The 19,595-nt window shown below is 39.6% G+C and overlaps 1 protein-coding gene across 1 annotated transcript in view; it reads right to left on the bottom strand.

Moving 5' to 3' along the window:
- USP16 (ubiquitin specific peptidase 16) overlaps positions 1–19,595 on the bottom strand; it is a 31,839-nt gene that overhangs the window by 11,039 nt on the left and 1,205 nt on the right. The window contains exons 2-11 of the mRNA XM_015422990.1: positions 15,661–15,764; positions 12,384–12,565; positions 12,130–12,233; positions 8,934–9,037; positions 7,811–7,998; positions 5,624–5,719; positions 4,301–4,431; positions 3,469–3,556; positions 2,352–2,430; positions 356–447 (exon numbers count right to left, since the gene is read on the bottom strand). Coding sequence (XP_015278476.1) covers positions 356–447; positions 2,352–2,430; positions 3,469–3,556; positions 4,301–4,431; positions 5,624–5,719; positions 7,811–7,998; positions 8,934–9,037; positions 12,130–12,233; positions 12,384–12,565; positions 15,661–15,721 — 1,125 coding nt within the window. The 5' untranslated portion in view covers positions 15,722–15,764. The remainder of the gene's footprint in view (positions 1–355; positions 448–2,351; positions 2,431–3,468; positions 3,557–4,300; positions 4,432–5,623; positions 5,720–7,810; positions 7,999–8,933; positions 9,038–12,129; positions 12,234–12,383; positions 12,566–15,660; positions 15,765–19,595) is intronic.

Genomic DNA, 19,595 nt, shown 5'->3' with positions numbered 1-19,595 from the left:
GGAAACCTTTATATACTCTGCTAAGTGCTTTGCCTCTTCCATCCAAAACAAGCTATGGCTGCTCCATGCTTAACAAAAATAATCCACCCTATCTATAGAGAAAGAACCATTGTTTATGGAAGTAGTACCTCTGACCTGGAATAAGATAAGTACCAAGGGTCACAGGCTGAAATTTTCTGTTGCTAAGTGAAAATCTTTCAGGTCAAGTCCTTATTTAGCAGAAGGTAATTTCAAAATCCAATCAAAGACTTTTGCATGAAGTTAGCAACAAATTATTCTCTTGCGACTAAATAATTATGAGTTCCTGCCATTTAAATAAACATAACTTTGAGTGGGGGAAAAAAACCCTACTTACAGTTCTGCATTCTTCACACATGATGGTACTTGTTAATTCTCCTCCAAAAACACGATCCACAAAGCTATGTGGTGCCTTTCTCTTATTATACTCTGAAAAGTTAAAAAACAAAGTAATGAAATTCTCTCTTAGAAGTCAGCGGGCTTTTAGAAAATGTTATGATGTCACAGTGATCAGCACAAGAAAAATACAAACTCCATCCTGGGAGCAAATAAAGAAGCTACAAATCCTGAGCAGGGCAAAAGAAAGGAATAGAAATGAAAAAAAACAGTTTTAAATGACAGAGTGATGCATCCCTCTGATTTAATTAATAAGCCAAGGTCCTGTTTTAGATGCACCCAAGGACTTTACCTCATACCCAATGGAACTTTAAAAGAAAACTTGTTTTTAATGAATAAAAATGTTAAATAGGAGACTTGAAGAAGCAGCTCTAAACAAGTGATTCAGCTTTATTTAACAAGGTAGGAACGAACACAAAACAGGAGAGCAACAGGCTCTCTTTTAAACTGTCCGGGCTGGCGTAACCATGCCCACTGTTGCATTAACAACCAATCAGAACAGTAACATAAGAACCAATGACTTTATCTCCCTCCAGAATCTTTCCTGTATCCTGATTGGTCCTACTGCGCAGAGTAGCCAATCAGGTTTGTGCATTTAGGATACCATGCTTAGATAAGGGTGACCAAAGCCTCATATTATCACAAGCTTTATTTGAAAACCCCATTAGTTTCCAGATTGAACAAAACAAGACTGAACTTGAAACCATCTTCATGGAAGAACTGAATCAGTTACATCAATGTGGTAATGGGATGAAAGCTATTTTTCACTGGGTTCCCTGCTTATATAGTCACCTACTGTGTTCTGCCATCCGTCCCCCTGAAGTGGCACTGCTGACTGCCACAGAACCCTCAAGAAAAGGATGTCTTCCAACACAGGGGCTACAGTAAGGAGAGAACCTTGGACTGATGACTCCTGCTAAGATCCCCTCCTCAATGACCTCCCATGTCATTCCGTTCTAGAGTGTCCTGCAACCTTCAGTGGGGGCATTCTAAAGTCTGTCGGATGCTGTTGGTGGAAGGGGAAGCCAATGACAAAGAGCTACCATGAAGTCACTACACCAGGGGTCCCCAACACAGTGCCCGTGGGTGCCATGGCTTGTGCAGATTTTTAAAAAACATTGCTTTGGGAGCAACTGCCACCACAGTGCAAAGATCCAGTAGTAGCCATTTTGTGGCAGCCATTTTGAGGATGTGCTCACCACATCCAAAGGTGCCTGCAAGTTTAAAAAATCTGGAGACACTTTGCACTACACCAGCCCAACTTTTTAAAAATGTTACTATATCTTTCATCTTTAAACAATTTAACAGCAAACTTTTACTGGTAGAGCTGCAGTTGAAGGTGGCTTAGCCTTCTAAAAGTCTGACAGTACAAACACATAGAAAACAGAAATAAATTAATTTACAAAGAGGCATATAGATAGAGCCAAACATAAAAAAGGGGTGGTTAGCAATGTTCCTTCTAATCGTTTTTCCCTCCTAAGCGGAGCAGTTCACATCCTAAGCAGAACAGAACTACTATAATCTTAAAGTGGGCAATGGGCAGTACAAGACCCTGTGCAGCTCCAGACTGCTGCTGAGTGCGGCTTCCTGTGTTAAGGAGTGGCTGCTCACACGCATAGCTTATAGAGAACACTGGTAGTTAGGTTCTTCTTTTATTTTTTTAAAAATGCATAATTTTGCAACCATGCTAGTTAAATGTAAGCCAAGTAATAATCTACCACAGGTACCAGGAGACTATCCATTGCAATGCAGTTTCTAAAGCATGAACCGAAAGCATTTATTTTTTTACGGTGAGCTCTAAACAGAGGGAAAAGGCGGAGAAAAAGGGCTGCATTTTCCTGCACTGGACTGCTGTCTAATCTACCATCCAGTCGCCTTTCGGGACAGAATTCACACAGCCAGAACTAGCCACTGGTGAACAAATGTAAAAATGTTACCTTTAATTTTCTTCTTTAGCTCTTCGTTATCTTTGTCACCATAATTATTCAGTGCTTTAAAAATACCAGCACACATGCGCTAAAAGCAAACATAATTTTATAAAGCTAACAACTTTTTCCCAAGTTTAATTTTAACCACCATAAAATGTAAACAGCAAAATTAGCCTGCAAATCAATGTACCACAAGAATATAGAATATTCATGTTAACAGCATGTCTCATACCCATAATGCCCTGATTTAACATTTCTGGGGTGTGTGCCGAGATTCTCGTGCACACAGGACAAAATCCAGACATTATTTGTGATTATGCTTGAAGTAACAGGAGTAAGTTAGTTGGGGCAGTGTCTCTCTTATTTTGTTTAAAATACTGATTTACTTAGAGAACTGCCACTCCCTCCTAATATTATAGACCAAATAGTTGGTTTAATTGCACAACAGAGCTGGACACCTTACATTTCTCCTTACTGGAATAATTTGGGAGGACGTTTTGTTCATTGTATTCTAGGCTGGACCCAAAGTTGTTTTCTGGGAGTGGAAGAAGGCAGATTCCACTATTCCCCCCTCAATATACAGATCCCATGTTATACCTGAGGGTCCCCTGACCCTGAGGAGCAACATTTTGGAGCTGCAGCAGTGGAGGCAAGAAAAACCTGCTCAGTAAGCAGTCATTTGGATCCATATGTGTCTCACATTTCTGTTGTGTGTGTAGATGCATACATAATTCAAAACATGAGGGATAAACATTCAGTTTTGGGAGCCTAATCATATGTTGTTTTCTTAGAAGCAAGTCCTACCAAAATGAATGAAACTTACTTCCAACTACATAGGACTACAGGGGACGTCCACGTCATTGCTTTCAAGGAGACTTCACAATGATTAGATTTTGATGGACTGTACCCACAAACTCTGTGGGCTGGGCCTTATGACTACCACTTCTAATGGACTTTTCTAATGGAGAAAGTTCTCTCTCTTATTTGAAGGAATTCTTTCTCTGTTGGAGGAAAACTTGGTATAAGAGAAGCAGTAGAACCAACCCTATAGGGGCTAACCTCATTCTCCTTAATGTTGATCAAAGGAGATGGGGAGTTTGGGGTCCATTCTATACTAGATACATACCTGAGTTTCTTCTGTTCGCATCCCATCTAGTAAATAGCGAAGCAGCTCCTGACTGTCCTGCTGCTGATATCCTTTAAAGCGCATTGCTCTGTTTGGGGGGAAAAAAGTTTGCACAGATACAAGTTACAACCATAACATTTGTTACAACCATATACTCACACAACATGCATAGTTTAAGAACTTCTAAACAAGGCAAAAGTAACTTGGTTAGGAAGTCTCATACGAATTTTTTAAAACTCTCAAGGATTTAGGCTCTAACTATTCTAGGAAAGTGACAACATTAATGGAAAATCAATTAGAAATTCAATTAGAACTTTGTTCCAATGTTTTGTTCGCAATAGGCTGGATCCCTCTGTTCATGGAATGGTTCTTTCTTGCCTGCATTCCTCAATAAACCTTCTTTGAAAGCTTTATCAGGGAACCTTTGAGAACTCTGTACAATACAACAGGAATTCACAAATACCTTTCTTCATGATAAGGGAGGGTAAAGTCCTACAAAAGTCTAACTCTGATAGGGAAATATGACAGACAAAATTTAAACAGATGTCTGATGTTCCTAAAGGAACTTTGAACTCTGATGTCTATAAAGGAAACATTAAATCTCAGTGATAACAAAAATATTAATTTGTCACCAAAATCAGCCTCTGCATCACAGAATTGGAAAACGACAAATATTTCATCTATTTTTAAAGATGGCTCCAAGTGTATGCAGGATCTTACAGGCCAGTTAACCTAGCGTATGTTTTGTGTATGTTTGCTGAAGATGTTAATATGCTTCTATACACAGGTTTTTCAGAATTCTTATTATCACAGAACAGAAGCAGATACTCACTTTTTACAGACCTGAGAGAAGAGTTCTTTAGGGATCACAGTTCCTTTTTTAGTCTCTTGCATTTCTGTTAGAAACTGGCACATTGCCAGTGTCAGAGGTCTTGGCTGATCAAGTTTAACCATGAGAGGTTCCTGTACACCACAAAAAGCAAGAGAACTGTTTGATTTAACTCACTGTTTGATTTAACCCATTCCTTCATCTGATATGCCTACCTAAACAACCAACCTGCCTAAGCAAAATAAGCATCCCTTTTTCTAAATGTAAACTAAATGCAATAAATTTTAAAGGAGTCAGGTGAGCAAAAGCTCCTGAGCCAGTTATTTCTGGAAGGATCCATTAAGTGAAGTTACTTTAGGATTGCAATTTTCTTATTGTATAGCTTAAGACTTTAATAAAATCAAGCAAAAAGGGTGTGAAGAACATGTCAGTGCATAAAATCAATGCTTAAAAGATGTTTTTATAAAACTGTTAATGCACTAAATTTGCTAAGGTTCTGTACAGCACAAAGAGTACACCAAAAATGGTACCCACCATATTTCTGCGCAAATATTTTAAACACTATAGGCTGAATCCTTCCTGATGTGAGTTGAACAATGCTCTTTTTAATTTATATCCCACTTCTCCTAACTGGAACCAAAAGCAGCTTATCATGTCATTATCCTCTCTTCCAGCCTCTCCTCACAACAATAACCTTTTGAGTTTGGTTAGGCTGAAAGATTGTGACAAGCCTAAGTCACCTGGAAAGCTTCCATGGCAGAGCAGGTATTTGAACCTCATTGGCCAGGTCCTAGTCTGACACTCTAATCACAACCGCATGCCTTCTCTCTTGTGCTTGTGGAAGCAAGCTGTCTTGCTTCCTCCCTCCCTCCCTCCTGAAATCATGCCACCATTGGTTGCTGGACCATCATGAGCAGCATTGGGGACAATTTTGGTTCTGCTGTGTGTGGTGGGGGGAGGGGTACATAAAAGGCCCTCTCCTCATTGGTGGAATAATCTTCCACAATCAGAAAACAAAATACATTCGCTTCTATCTACCATGATGTGTATTTTGATGGTACACAATCACTATGTGAATTCAAACTTCCATCTACCCTTGCCTCAACCTCAGAGATTCTTGAACTGCCCATAGCTTTGCAGGGTCTTACTTTGTAAAAACAGAACAGTGATTCTCAGCCTTGTAAGAACTACCCCTGGAGACTAACCAATGACCAAAACAAGGGCAGCTGAAATGCAATACTTGAAGAATACTCTATGGAAAACAGTCATATATGAAAAAATAACGCCTGACCAATTCCACACATTACAAAACAGAAGCCCACTCACCGTTACTGAGAATTCTGGAGGCTCAATGGTAAATGTCGAATCAGCCATTTTAACCTCCTTCAACAGCTCTCTCAGAATTGGTGTCTGTGATAAATTCTTTAGGAAATAATAGAAATTTTATCATTAGCAACTTGACCACTTCATCTGTGCCCCTAGAAAATGCCTTACTTATCTCTGGAAGACCATTCAGATGAACATCTGTTTCACTCACCAGAATTCTCCCATTTGGCTTGCTCTTTGTTGGTAGGTGGACATAAAGGCTTAGGTCCTGCCTAGAATTTCCATGGACACATTGGGGGGAGGGGGAGACTGATTTTTGCCAATTCCACCCTCCTTCCTCTAAAAGACCACTGATATTCACCCCAGATATTCTTGGGGGCCTCAGGTCCCCCAGGATGAGCATTTTGTTTTTTAATGCCGACTTAGTATAAATTGCTCCCTCACACATCTGTGGACATTTTAGGCAGGATCCAAGTTTAGGGCTACAGCATTTAGAGGACAAATAGGAACAGGTTCTGTGGCCAGAGTGCGTATACATCAGCAGCTTATACTTAAGATGCTATTGTTTAAAACTGAGGCTATTAAATAAACAGAAGATGCTCCAGCAAACAACTTTATTATATTTCTCATAAATGGTACACTGTAAACTCAGCCTCTCTCAGCAACAAGCGTATGTGTATGCATGCATATTTTTCATTTGCATATTGGGTAAACTTTGTGGAGCTGTGACACAGCCAGTGAAGAAGGTTGCTGTATGTCTCCTGGTTGGGAGCTGGGCTGGGCTGAGATAAGGTATTAAGCAAGGTCTTGTTCATAAGTTGTAGCTTCCTGGCCAAGCTTCAGCTTTTGGTGATTGCCTGTAAGCCCTAAACAGGCTGGATCCAACACAGCAGAGAGCATGCTGTCTCCATACATTCAGATCTACACAGGAAACTTTGAATTAGGTTTCTCTGATTAGACACAAGAGCTAAGCTTTTTAAAGAAGTAATCCTTCGGGTATGGAACACCTCCAGAAATTACCTCTTGATGTCATTACAGTTGGCAAGAAAAGTGTTTGTAGTTTAGTTTATGAACTGGATCCAGGCTAAATCAGCAACTTCCACCATTTCCCCTTTACCCTGCAGTCCTCCTCCCATTTAATTCTTCAGGGTTCCATATCCTCCACGAGCAGCATTTCATGATCAGGGGCCTGGAGACCAAGCCCTATGAGGAAAGGCTGATGGACTTGGGAATGTTTAGTCTGGAGAAGAGGAGGTTGAGGGGGACATGATTGCTCTCTTTAAGTATTTGAAGGGCTGTCAGAGGAGGACAGGGAGCTGTTCCTGTTGACAGCAGAGGATAGGACATGCAATAATAGGCTTAAATTAAGGGCAGGAAGGTTCCAGCTGGATATTAGGAAAAACGTTTTTACAGTAAGAGTTGTGCAACAGTGGAATCAGCTGCCTAGGAAGGTGGTGAGCTCTCTCTTACTGGCGGCAGTCTTTAAGCAGCAGCTGTATAAACACGTCAGGGATGTTCTAGGCTAATCCTGCATTAAGCAGGGGGTTGGACTAGATGGCCTGTATGACCCCTTCCAGCTCTGTGATTTTATGATTCTATGTAGATCACTGGGTTGTAGTGGGAGGAGAAAATGCAGGAGAAATCCATTCCACTGACAGAACATTTATTTTGGATCCAACTCTGTACTATTGCCTTTCTTCCCAGCTAGCACCCAAGGCAGCTAACAAAATCATGTATAGCAACATTAAATACAATATACTCCCCCCCCCCCATTTTAGCTAAAAATGTTTAGTTTCTCAACTTTAGGTCTCTGACCAGATGATTATACCTATTTAAAAACTGTTTCCTTTCTAAAAGTGTTTGCAATTTTTTTGAACTGATACAGACTGATCTATTGTGCTATTTTAATTTGTACACATTGCAAAGAACTATTGAAGGGAACCATAAAAAACAGTAAAGGGAAGCAACAGAATGAGCCACATGAGAGGATCCACAAACAGAAAAAAACTTGCAGACAATAAGATGCTAAACCACCTTTATACCAGACTCACAGGGCTGAAGATACAAGTAGGTTGAAAATTAAGTGGAAACAGATTAAGTAACCAATGGTGCTTCTAATGCTGCATTGATATAGTCAAAGGAGCAAGGACATTAGTCCCTGTGGAACCTAAACAATTTCTACCATACCTGCAGAACAGCATTAAAGAAGCATGTATTTCCCAAGTTACTGAGACCCTTCACCGTAACTTCTACATTGCTATTTAAATGAAGGTTGTTGTCCTTCATCAAGATTTCTTTTTTCTCCTTTTGTTCCTCATTTCTATGATCTTTTATTTTCTTATTTCCCAGCTGCTTGTTCTCTTCATCTGTGGATGCTGAAATGAAATAATTTGATGCATATTTTAAAAACAAGTCAGAGAGGGATGTAAGTGAGCTTACTAATACCACAGGTAGAGTTATAAATACACAGTTAGCTCCAAAGGACAGCCAGTTTTATTTGACAAATGACTATTTCTCACCTCCCACTTCCTTTCACAATTGAACTCCCTGAAAAGTGATTTCTACAGGCCATGGGATTCTCAGCACAGAGTGAGTGTGTGTGTGTGGGGTGGGGGTGTGTCTGAAGTGAGAAGGGGAGAATCAATTAAAACTGACCCTTCTCTTGCATATGTGAAATTACACTTCCACTCAGGGAAAAGGACTTTGGATCTACTCCATTAGTCTGAAACATTTACAACCCTACAAGCTCAAGAACAGTAATGTATTATAGATGACTGGATTCTGTGCGTGTGATTCTCAAGAGTCTCTTGGTGAAAACAAAAAGCTGGGACTACTGACATGATAGACAGGTTAATTAATATTCAAAATCATGCATAAGAGGTGATTATGGCCCCTGCCATTGTTATAATGTGACACAATGCTTGGAGGCAAGACAGAAGCTTGTGCTACATCAAAATGGTCACAGGCCAGGTAAGTAAGTAAGTCAGGCTTTCAAATGCTTGCCATCCTGATACTGCTCAGACATAGGGCTATTGCCTAAAAACATGACAGGAGATTAGTCATTGTGAATACAAGTGGATGCAACACTGTCAATGCTCTTGGTCTACCCATTTTCCAATCACTTTGATGTCTGTACTGATGCATCCTATGACTGATTCATTTTCCTAACTCACTGTGGAAGTTTGTGACGAATTTATTACTAAATCAGTTTACTGTGATCCAAGATCACAATATTCCCGACCTGGATCTTAGTGGAAATTAAACATTAGAAACAGAGGCCTCTTTTGAAAATACTGTTGTAGGAACTTACTTGGAGTCTGAATGTTCACAAGGACTTGCTTTCTAACATAATCCACAAGTTGGCCCAACTGAGTAGAACTGTTGTACTGGACTTCATTATCACATAGATAGCACCTGTGTTCCCAGAAATACCAAAGGAAAGCAAGAAAGACACAAACTCAGACTTAAGAGTGTGGCTATTTTCAAAATACAGCAGCACTACTACAGTATGGCATAAATAAATTTAAATAAAGGGATATTTGCACTGGATAGAACTAGTTGTTATAGCACAAAGCAACCAGAAGTACCACTATTGCAGTTCTTTTGTTCTCACAAGACTCTGATGTCTACATTATTAGAACTTGTTAACTATGTTCCAAGTTTTCAGTAGCGGAGGCTGTTGTATGCAGTAGAGAAACCTTGCTCATTCTAGAAAGGACCGAGGAACTCAAGTCGCAGTGATTTAAATTATCTTATTTACTGGTAAGCAATTTAGGATTAATGCCATTTCTTCCACTGAAAATGACATGACTGAGCTTTGGTAATGGGTGCAGCAATGTGATACCGCCTACCAAAAGGTACACTATTAATACGAAATACTCCAATTTCATAAAAAATCTATAAGAATAATCAATTGTATATACTGGTTCAAATACAAACCTTTGGCTGCAATCCAATACAAGGATTTAGAATATATTCAGACTTGTCAGAACAAGCCATTCTCTCTGTTAGTTCTGCTATTGTTCAAAATACAGAATAGGCACCAGCACAGTGTATGCTATATTATACTATATGCTATGCAAAGAAAAAGTAGCTACACTTAAATCCCAGTCCAATAAATGAGCATATTTATAAAATGGCATAAGGTAAATTTCAGTAATATCTGAGCATACTTATTTTAGTCTGCTTTTTATCCTGCTTAACTTATTTTATTTATTTATTAGTTCCGTTTGTATCCCGCCCTCCCCACGAACAGGCTCAGGGCGGCTTACATTAGTTGGTACAAAGTTCCTTAAAATTCGCATAAAACATTTTAAAACAAATAATCAAAGTGCTCACAGTAATAATCATTCCTTTGTTAATTAAGATGGTGTGCTATATGATGTAATAAGCAAATTTCTGATTCAGCGATCTTCCGGCATCACATGATAAGTGGAAGTTGGTGAACAAAACTGCCTCCTTTTCCCTACTACAGTCCACAGTACCATCTTAACTGCTTCTCGGTGTGTGTGTGTCAGGGTCCTCTACAAGCAACATTGGTTGTGATGTGGGTGTCGGCAGTGGAACACTGTCCACCCTCCGCCATTACAAGTGCCACGGTGTGGGTGTTATACAAGATATGGATCTCGCTCCATATATGCTGGTTATACCCACTTCAAAGCCAAGCTAGACATGCTGGTGTCCTCATGGCAACCACAAGGACACTGCCATAGTTTTAAAATGATTTAAAATACAGTGTGATAAAGAACATGAGAAATAAAAACGATAAATATATGGTATTACGGTATTATGATCAGGGGGAAATCAAGTCATGGCAAGATATTAGAGATGAAGGAATAAACATTCAATGGTTGTTACATTATCAGCTTCAAGACTAAAGAAAATCATTAACACTAAAGGTGGAGCTCTAAGTGATATGACTGAGTTTGAACAGCTGATTATAAAACAAAAAGAGCATTAACTATAATGGACATATAAGTTATTACTCCGGCTAGAAACAGAAGAAGAACAAGTGAAAAAGTGTATAATTAAATGGATGCAGACCTTTAAAGAACAGATATCCATACATCAATGGGAACGGTTATGGGGAAAATATATCAAATTTACAGCCAGTCAACCATTAGGAGAAAATTGGTATTAAATGTTTTTTTAGATGGTATATAACTCCAAAGGAAATTTACAACGGAAAATGCTGGAAATGCTAAGATATAGATGGAACCTTCTTCTATATGTGGTGGACTTGTAAAAAAGCAAAAAGATATTGGATGAAAAAGCAAAAAGATATTGGAAGCCAAGACTATGCTACTAGGTATACTGCCTAACAAACTGCCAAAAAATTTGGAAGAGATATTCAAATATATGGGGACAGCAGCTAGAATTATCTATGCAGCAAAATCGAAAGTAAATGCCTCTCCTCACATAGACGAATGGAAAAATAAATTTGCAGAATATGCAGTAATGGCAAAATCAACAACTTATTTGAGAAACAGATTATGAAATCTGAGGCGAGATGGAGTGTGTACTATGAAAGCAGGAGACAAATTCAGAATGAGTAGTCTAAAGTATTGTATACAAATATATTGTAATAAAAAAACAGAATGAGAATCAGTTTTAAATGTAACACTTTGAATATAAATGTGTGTAAGAAGGTGAATTTTGGGGAGAAATATTTTTTTATTATGAGATATATAATAGTCTTTCCTTCTGTATTTTTATATTACCTAATTGTTATCATTGTATTTTATAGACAGTGTCCCAAAAACTTCTCAATGTAATGAAGTGGGTATTGGGGAGAGGAGGAGGAGGAGATTGGATTTATACCCCGCCCTTCACTTGGGAGTCTCAGAGCAGCTTACAAACTCCTTTCCCTTCCCCTCCCCACAACAGACACCCTGTGAGGTGGGTGGGGCTGAGAGAGCTCTTTCAAGAACTGCCCTTTCAAGGACAGCTCTTGTCAGAACTATGGCTTGCCGAAGGTCATCCAGCCAGGTGCAAGTGGAGGAGTGGGGAATCAAACCCAGTTCTCCCAGATTAGAGTCCACACACTTAACTACTGCATCAATCATCATTGATATATTCAATTATGTTGTGTAATCCTTTTCTAAAATTATATAGTTTTCCCTTCATCATGTTTCCCTTCCTCACCTTTTCAAGTGCTTGAAACAGCTGCGTGTGGGGTGTTACTTCTGGCAATTGAAAAGGCATGCAGGGTTGAACAATGGTGATGGCCTTCCTGTGGTAGCTACAAAGGCAACATCACATCTGGTTTGTCCCTCAGTGAATAGTATGACCAGTGGCACAATAACTCCACAAACAGAACAAAGTACATATTTCATTTATTTAAATATATATATATTCCATAACCAGTCTAATGATTCCTAAGGAAGCATACAAAAACAAAGCATGGCAGAAATGGTAATTTAAGGCCACACAATCATTCCAATAGTTTTCATGCAAGAAAAACCAATGTGCCTTTCCATATGTCACTGGAAACCAGACAAACTTACCACACACTCCAATTGTCTAAACTGAGAACCAAACAGTGAGGCTCTGATCTTGGGGTTTCATAATGCTTTAAAGCATGCTGTTCTTTAGAATCTCTGCCACAGCCCTGCAACATTGAAAACAAGAAATATGAAACACAGTTTATCAAGTTAACCAAATCTGGATTATAAATAGAGGTAAGAGAGAACACTGTGCTAATTGTTAGTTATACATATTTTAACTTTGGTATGGGTGTAATAGGGGGGAGAGAAGATACCCTGTGGCCACATTTGAGACACAACCATATTGAAGGCTTGTCTTCTTCCTCCTCTTCACATTTCTCATTTGTCTCATTGTCCAGTGACAGGCAATCCTGGCAGGCATTCCAGTCCACATTCTGCAACACCTTTTTCAGGTGACCTTGTTCCAATCCTTTGCGAAGGTGTTTGCATACAGGCTCTATCAAAAACAAACATCAAAAATATATCGAAAGTGAGGGTCACAATTAGAAGGGACTACATGTCATTATTGCAGCTTGTATAATATAGTGTTGGACTGTAAAGACCTGGGATCAAATTTCTGGTCAGCCTTGGCCATGTTTCTATCTCACAGCTTCTACCCTCCCATAAGGCTGTTGTGACAACATGAGATAGCCCTATGTATGCTATCCTCAGCTCCTTGGAGAAAGGGCAAGATGCAGGTGTGATATGTAAAGAATAGACCCAAAGAACCAGATGGTGGAGAAATATAGAAACCAGTGTCTTCCACAACCATTTGGGCAGTACTACAATAGGAAGCTCTTTGCTGGAGTCTGATGCAAATGGAATAACATCTTTAAATTGCATTTTATACTTCCCACACAACATCTCTTGCACAAGGTATAAAACAGCCCCCCCCCCCCAATGAATGGAAGACATCTTATATCTACAGGTAAACAGCTGCTTCTGCAAACACCCTCTGATCATGCATCACACAATCCAACATAATGAGTTTTTCTTCTAGGCCTTAAAAAAAATCTTTGCATTCCTAACAGTTCACTTATTCTGAAAGGTTAAACATTAATTCTTTTAAACAACTACTTTACTGTCTTTTAATTTTTAACATAAAGGCATCCGATGCAGAATTTTTAAATGTACATAAACTTCTGAAGGCCAATATAATTAACTCTCTGGTGGACTTCAGTACGGTGCAGTGAGCGAGCAGGCGCTCTTCGGGACTCCCAAATCGTCCACTCCCCTCTTTGCTCTTTCTGGTGCTCTCCTGGTTCACCGGGGGCACCACGCAACCTCCCGGAGGGAGGTGGGGTAGCAGGGGGCTTCATTCGGCCACCCCTGCACCTGGCAAGTGTGGGGGTGTGCCGCTTCTGCCTCAAAGCGGGAGCGAGGGAAGGAAGCATGGCTCCCATGTTTTCCATTAGCTGCAATCAGCCGTTTTTAAGGACTGTTTTGTTTATGGTTTTTTCTTTCATTTTTTCTCGCAACAAAGGAAATCTGTGAGTACGTAATTGCTCCCTTTACAATTTGTAATGACCCTTATTAAATGACCCCCATACGACTGTCTCAAATCTTTGAAACCACGGCCATGGAAAGGAACAGAGCAGAAGATAGGAAAATGGCGTTAAATGGGGAGAAGGAAGACGTCTCAGCAGGAGAAATAGTGTTAATTGACTTAGAAAATACTGAATTTGGACACATAACTCTGGACCAGTTCAAAAAACTTCTAATTAATGAGGTGTGGCAGGCAGCTGAGGACGCCTGCAAAAATATTATCAAGAACCTTCTAAATAAAGACCCGGAATTGGAAATCAAACAGAAGCCTGCGCCGGAAGAGCAGGAGGAGCCCCTACAATGTCAGCGTTTTGTGATCTCAGAGAAGGAACAAGATGACTGCCAAGGCAAAGAAGTACATGATTTGTTCTTTATACCTATGGAGACGAAAAAGAAATGCTCCCAGGTAAAAAGCTGTGTAAAGTACTTTGTAAAGTGAACCAAGATAGCAGGATTTATAGAAGGGAATGCTCGAAAGCAACTTTATGCAGAAGTGAAGAAACTGATTAAAAAGAGAGCGAGGCACTTTTCAAAGAAAAGTACTAAAGACAGTAAAGCATTCGTGACAGAACTGACTAAACAGGAAAAGCAAAACGGAGCAGAACCCCATGAGTATAAAGAGGACAGAAATGATCATCAAGAAGAGGGTGCTTCAGGAAACAGGGTTGCCATCTGTACTATGTTGTAGCATAATTCTGCTTGGATATTCTCCAGAAAGCTAGGAATAGAAGGGTAATATATAAGTCTTGGTAGATTTTAATGGTTATGTACTCCTGTGTTATCTTTAAAATTTTGTTTCTAATGTTGCTTAGAGGGGTTATTTTTGTTATTACAACACAAAGAAACTAAACATCGTAGGAAGAAATGGGGTAGTTTATTTATAACTTTCTACTCTCAGGAAATGTTTTGGCAGATAAAGGTAACGTTAAGATGCTGATGAGAAATTCATGCTTTCTACGGTATTGTGTTTTGTAAAAGGATAGTTTAAAAACAATATTAATAAATGTATAGGCCAGAAAAAAGAGAGATTGGAACTCTAGTTAATTTTTTGTTGCTAGACAATAGCTCATAAAATAAACGGACATTTATTTAAATAAGACTAGGAAAGTAAGGCTACAGATTTGTTTAGGTTTACTAATTTGCAGGAAATCTATTTTGGGTAGACAGATAGAGGACTAAGTTGCTGTCTATGTCTGATATGTGTTTTTTTTAAGCAAGGAGAGGAAAATCTGAGAACATATACATTCTGGGTCGACATGTGTTTTGGTTTTTTGAATTATGAGAAATATGAGTGGTACTATAGCTTTTTTGCTGGAATACTTTGTTGTAGTAAGCAATTTGAGTTTTGGTTTTTGTATGTGTGTTTGTTTGTTATGTTTGATGTGGAAAACTAATAAAGAAAATATGTTTAAAAAACCCAACTCTCTGGCACTAATAGCTTCCTTCCCCCAGCTTCAACACTATGTCCTACTTTTGCAACATTCTCAACATATTTATGTCTCAAGAGATTTGTTTACTGACTAATCTATGTAACATAATGGGAATATACATGGGCTGACTTTACAAAGGAAGATGTGAAAAAGATAGGGGAGGCAATTCTTTGGGGATACTACCTCAGATACCCGTCTCTGCCATGTTTCAGTATAGCACTTGGGCAAGATGGTTGGTATTTGGTACTGCTGAGTATTGTTGATTTCAATACATCTTATGTGCAATATACATTGTTCCTATTGATTTAAATGGGACAGACCAGTACAGCTTCTGGCAAGTTCTTTGCTATCTAATGTGATCTTGGTCAACCGAAAATTAGACCACAAATATATTTTGGATTACACCTCAAAATACGAATTGGGCCGATCAAGTTTATTAAAAAACAGTGTTGTTTCTACAGAACATAAATTGCACCAAAGCAGCATCTTCATAATACCGTTAGGGAAAAAGCGGGCTCTTTTAGCAGCCTTTTCCTTCCCTAGAACTACTCAATAAACAGGAAATCATGGAGCATACCCAGCACTTCCAGTGACTTGTCTGGCTGCACTTGTCTTCCCTTTATTCGCTTCTTTCCCATGGTACGTGCTTCAGGGTTTTATTTCATATGAAACAACTGTGATCTAGAAGAAAGCAAAATTCAGCATTCTTAATTTTCAAGAGATCTGATAATCCTAAAAAACTGCTAAAATATTGAGCATTAAAGACTTAATTATTCAAGGTGAAGAAAAATCCTGAACCCTATAAGGCACAAGAGCAGGAATAAGGCTTTAGATCACAAATCATATTTCCCTTCTTTGCATGAGTTTTAAGAATTGAACTGGAAACGACCCCTGTTGCGTAAGGATCTACACAGAACAATCTATCTAGTCTACAGTATACAAATAAGGGAGGTTTAGCAGCACAGCACTCATTACAAACACATTATGTACATTATGTGGGCAATGGATTACAAAGATAAGGGGTGAAATCCTTGCTTAGTCACAAAGGTCACTGGTGTCCATGGACAAGTTGTTTCTCAGCCTCTCAGGGTTATTGTACGTGTATTTGGGATAACTCCATTTATATTATCTTAGTGGAAAAATGGGATATGTGGGGATCAGGCCTAGGGATCCTGCATCATTCTAGACACTTTTTTTTTTGCAAATAATTTTTTATTTAAAAGACATAAAAATCAGGTAAACACCCCACTCCCCATCTAGAAGAACAACCTACAACATACACATAACAAAGAAAAGGGGGGGGGAGAAAAAATTGAAAAGTAAAAAGCAAGCAAATTAAGGCATTGGTAGAGAGCTCAACATTCAGCATAAATACAAAGAGAAGGAATTCTTTCCCTTTCTTTTTTCTTTTCCTATAAACATCCATAATTAATGTATAGTTAACACTCTAGACACCTTTAAACCACTAACCAGTTACGAAGGTAGAAAGCCAGCAGGGGAGTGGGAGCTATCCAGTGTTTTGCAGGGTGTGACACATGTATAATTACTAAATACCCACTGGGTGGAAAACATGGGGGTGTGCACAGAGCACTTGGAGAGTTGTCCAACTAGAGACGCTGAGGCAGAGAGAGAGCTTTGGGGAAGAGACCCTTAGGGACTTACCAGAAAAGTCCCACTCCTGTGCTCACTGCTCTTCTGCTGTTGTGGAGAGTGAGAGTCTTGAGGTTGGAGAGCGTTACTCTGAGAAGCAGGGATGTGACCCTTAAAAGTGACCTCTTCCTTGGACAATGAAGCAATATGCTCTCATACTGAGGATACCCCTGGGAGGAGGTGGGATTCTGGTAGTGGGTGATTTGATCATTAGGAATATAGGCATTTTGACCACAGGGTGGCCACTGTGTGAGACATGATGCTGGACTAGAGGGACCACTGATCTGATCCAGCATGGCTCTTCTTATGTTCTTATGAGATCCTGGGGACTGAAACTGGGAGCTGCTGCACACAAACCAGATGCTGTAGCAATTATCCATGGCCTCTCCCCATCTTTCATTATGTCACCTATATGATGTCACTGTATGCATTGGCTGCCAAGAAGATTCATGCAAAATTTTCACCCTGATATTCAACACCCTGTATTCTACATTATGTCCTGGTCCTGACAATTTCAAAATTGTTTTTAACCTTCTTGTATTAGGTAAATTGCTGGGGCAACTATTATTATATTGTTATTGTCTTTGGCCTCATGCAATAAAATTCTATCTACCCTCCCTCTCTTAATATTAACTGATATGGCAATTGTCTACCGCCCACTCTGTTTCTTTGGCTCTTGATTCAACCCCTTCTTTAGCCCTTCCATGCATCTTTTTAGGGCATGAGGGAGCTGGCCTAGGCTCATGTGGGAGCTCTTATGGTTCTCTCAATTTCTTTTGGAGTCAGAAATTACAGAGGAAAACAAGCAAGGCTTTAAGGCAGAAGAAATTAAGAGCCATGTGCACACTCTGCCAACAGCAGCGATACTTATCTATTACAACTGTGGTTCTCAACAGTTTTGGAGTGGAATCTACTTTTTTGGGATCCACTTCCAAAGCAACTCCATGCTATTTGCCCCTCCTCAACATAAAACTCATCAGCTAATACTGTTTATATTTTATTTTTCATTTTTAAAAAAATATATAATGTTATTGAGCAATATGTTGTATTTCACAACCATTTTACATATTACGCAGAGGCCCAAATTTGCCACGGATGTTCCTTTTCCTTCCTCCTGATTCATTTGTGTGAGAGCTGCTGCGGCAGCTGCCAATACAACACAGTAGCAACGGGGCTTCCACATGGCAGATTTCCCACAGATCTCATGCCATAGCCCCCCCAGAAGCCACCCCCCCCCGCAAACCAAGGCTTGTTTTTTTATCACCATGATTCAAAAATCCATGAATCAGGTTCTTTGAATTTCCAGCTTTCATTTATGAAAAAGTCTCTATTTCCTTTCATCACAAAGAAAAAAAGGGAAAACTAAGGGGAAATGGTGTATCTCTGCAATAATAGAGGTCAGAGACTTTTTAAAAAATCAAAGCAGGGAATTCAGAGAACTTGATACACAGACTGTTATAACAATATTCAATTGCGAATTAAAACAAAATAACCTCCCTTCACGGGAAGGGTAGAAAATGGCCATTGCAGGGACAGGGAAAATGACTACTCTGCAGGTAGAACTGGGAAATCTGAAGTTTCCTACCCACACAGCAGCTCTCCAGGTTTTGCTCCCCCCCCAGCTTCACAACAAAACAGGTTTGGGAGAGAATGGAAATAAAGCTGAGAAAACTCCAGGAGTTGCATAAATGCATAACAATGGTTTAGAGAAGTGCAGGTGTGGGGGGAGACACTTCCCAAACAGCATTGAACTTGGGATAAATAATCTGTGTGGAAATGGCCTCAGTGATGGACAGTTTACTGACAAAACATTTACCTAATACATTCATGGTTGCCTGCTCAATTCACAGGGCCATGCTGAGCAGGCCCAGCCAATGCCTTATGTGAACTTAACGAGCACCTTAGAATTATTTGCAATGTACAGAGTTTTTTTCAGTAGAGAAGCCTGTACAGTGAATTAGTTCTAGCAACAACTGAAATGAAACTTGTACACGAAATTTAGTCAAATTAACTTGATATACCTCCAGACTGTTACCAAGTCCAGGTATCTGACAGCTGGAGAGAGAGCAAAGAAACAGAACTCTGCATTTGGTGATTAAAATACAACAACTTCACTCTACTATAGCCCCCCCCCCTTTAATGGACACTTCTAACACTGTGACATCCTGTCAAAAGTTGTGCTTAAGTACTACAGGTCAAACTAGTCAGATGGGATTTTCTAAACTAAACCACAAGGTACTCTCTTCCAAGGTTTTAAGAGATTTTTAAAGTGTACACTCTGCAATCTTCTGGGCTGTACTCAGCCTGAGCATTTTACAGCTGCATCATATGATATTGTGAGGAGAGCTTATTTTAACTTCTTTGTGTGTGTGTTTTCAGAACAGCATTACATATCCCTATTAAGCACCATTGCTCAGTAGAGGATATCCAGAGCTTGTATGCTTGGCTCATTAGAAACATATTATGTACAGGAAGACACTCTTGCTGAGAAAGCTAGTGCAGACTATGGGCTACAAAGGTCTGGGTTCAAATTAAGGTTGCTGGTTCCCCCTGGCCACCAGTGAGGGATGGGTGGTAGGGTTGCCAGACCCAGGTTAGGAAACTTCTAGAGATTTGGGAATGGAGCCTGGGGAGGACAGGGACCTCAGTGGGGTACAATACCATAGAGTCCACCCTCCAAAGTATTCATTTTCTCCAGGGGAACTGATCTCTGTAGTCTGGAGGTGAGCTGTAATTCCAGGGGATTCCCAGATCCCCCATGGAGGCTGGCATCCCTAGTTCAAATCCTTGCTTAGCCATAAAGCTCATTGGTGGCCATGGACAAGTAACTGTCTCTCTGTCTACCTCTCAAGGTTATTGTAA

Source organism: Gekko japonicus, unplaced genomic scaffold (genome assembly GCF_001447785.1).
Source record: "Gekko japonicus isolate JY-2015 unplaced genomic scaffold, Gekko_japonicus_V1.1 scaffold178, whole genome shotgun sequence".
Lineage (NCBI taxonomy): Eukaryota > Metazoa > Chordata > Lepidosauria > Squamata > Gekkonidae > Gekko > Gekko japonicus.
This window is presented reverse-complemented; position numbering and strand designations above follow the sequence as displayed.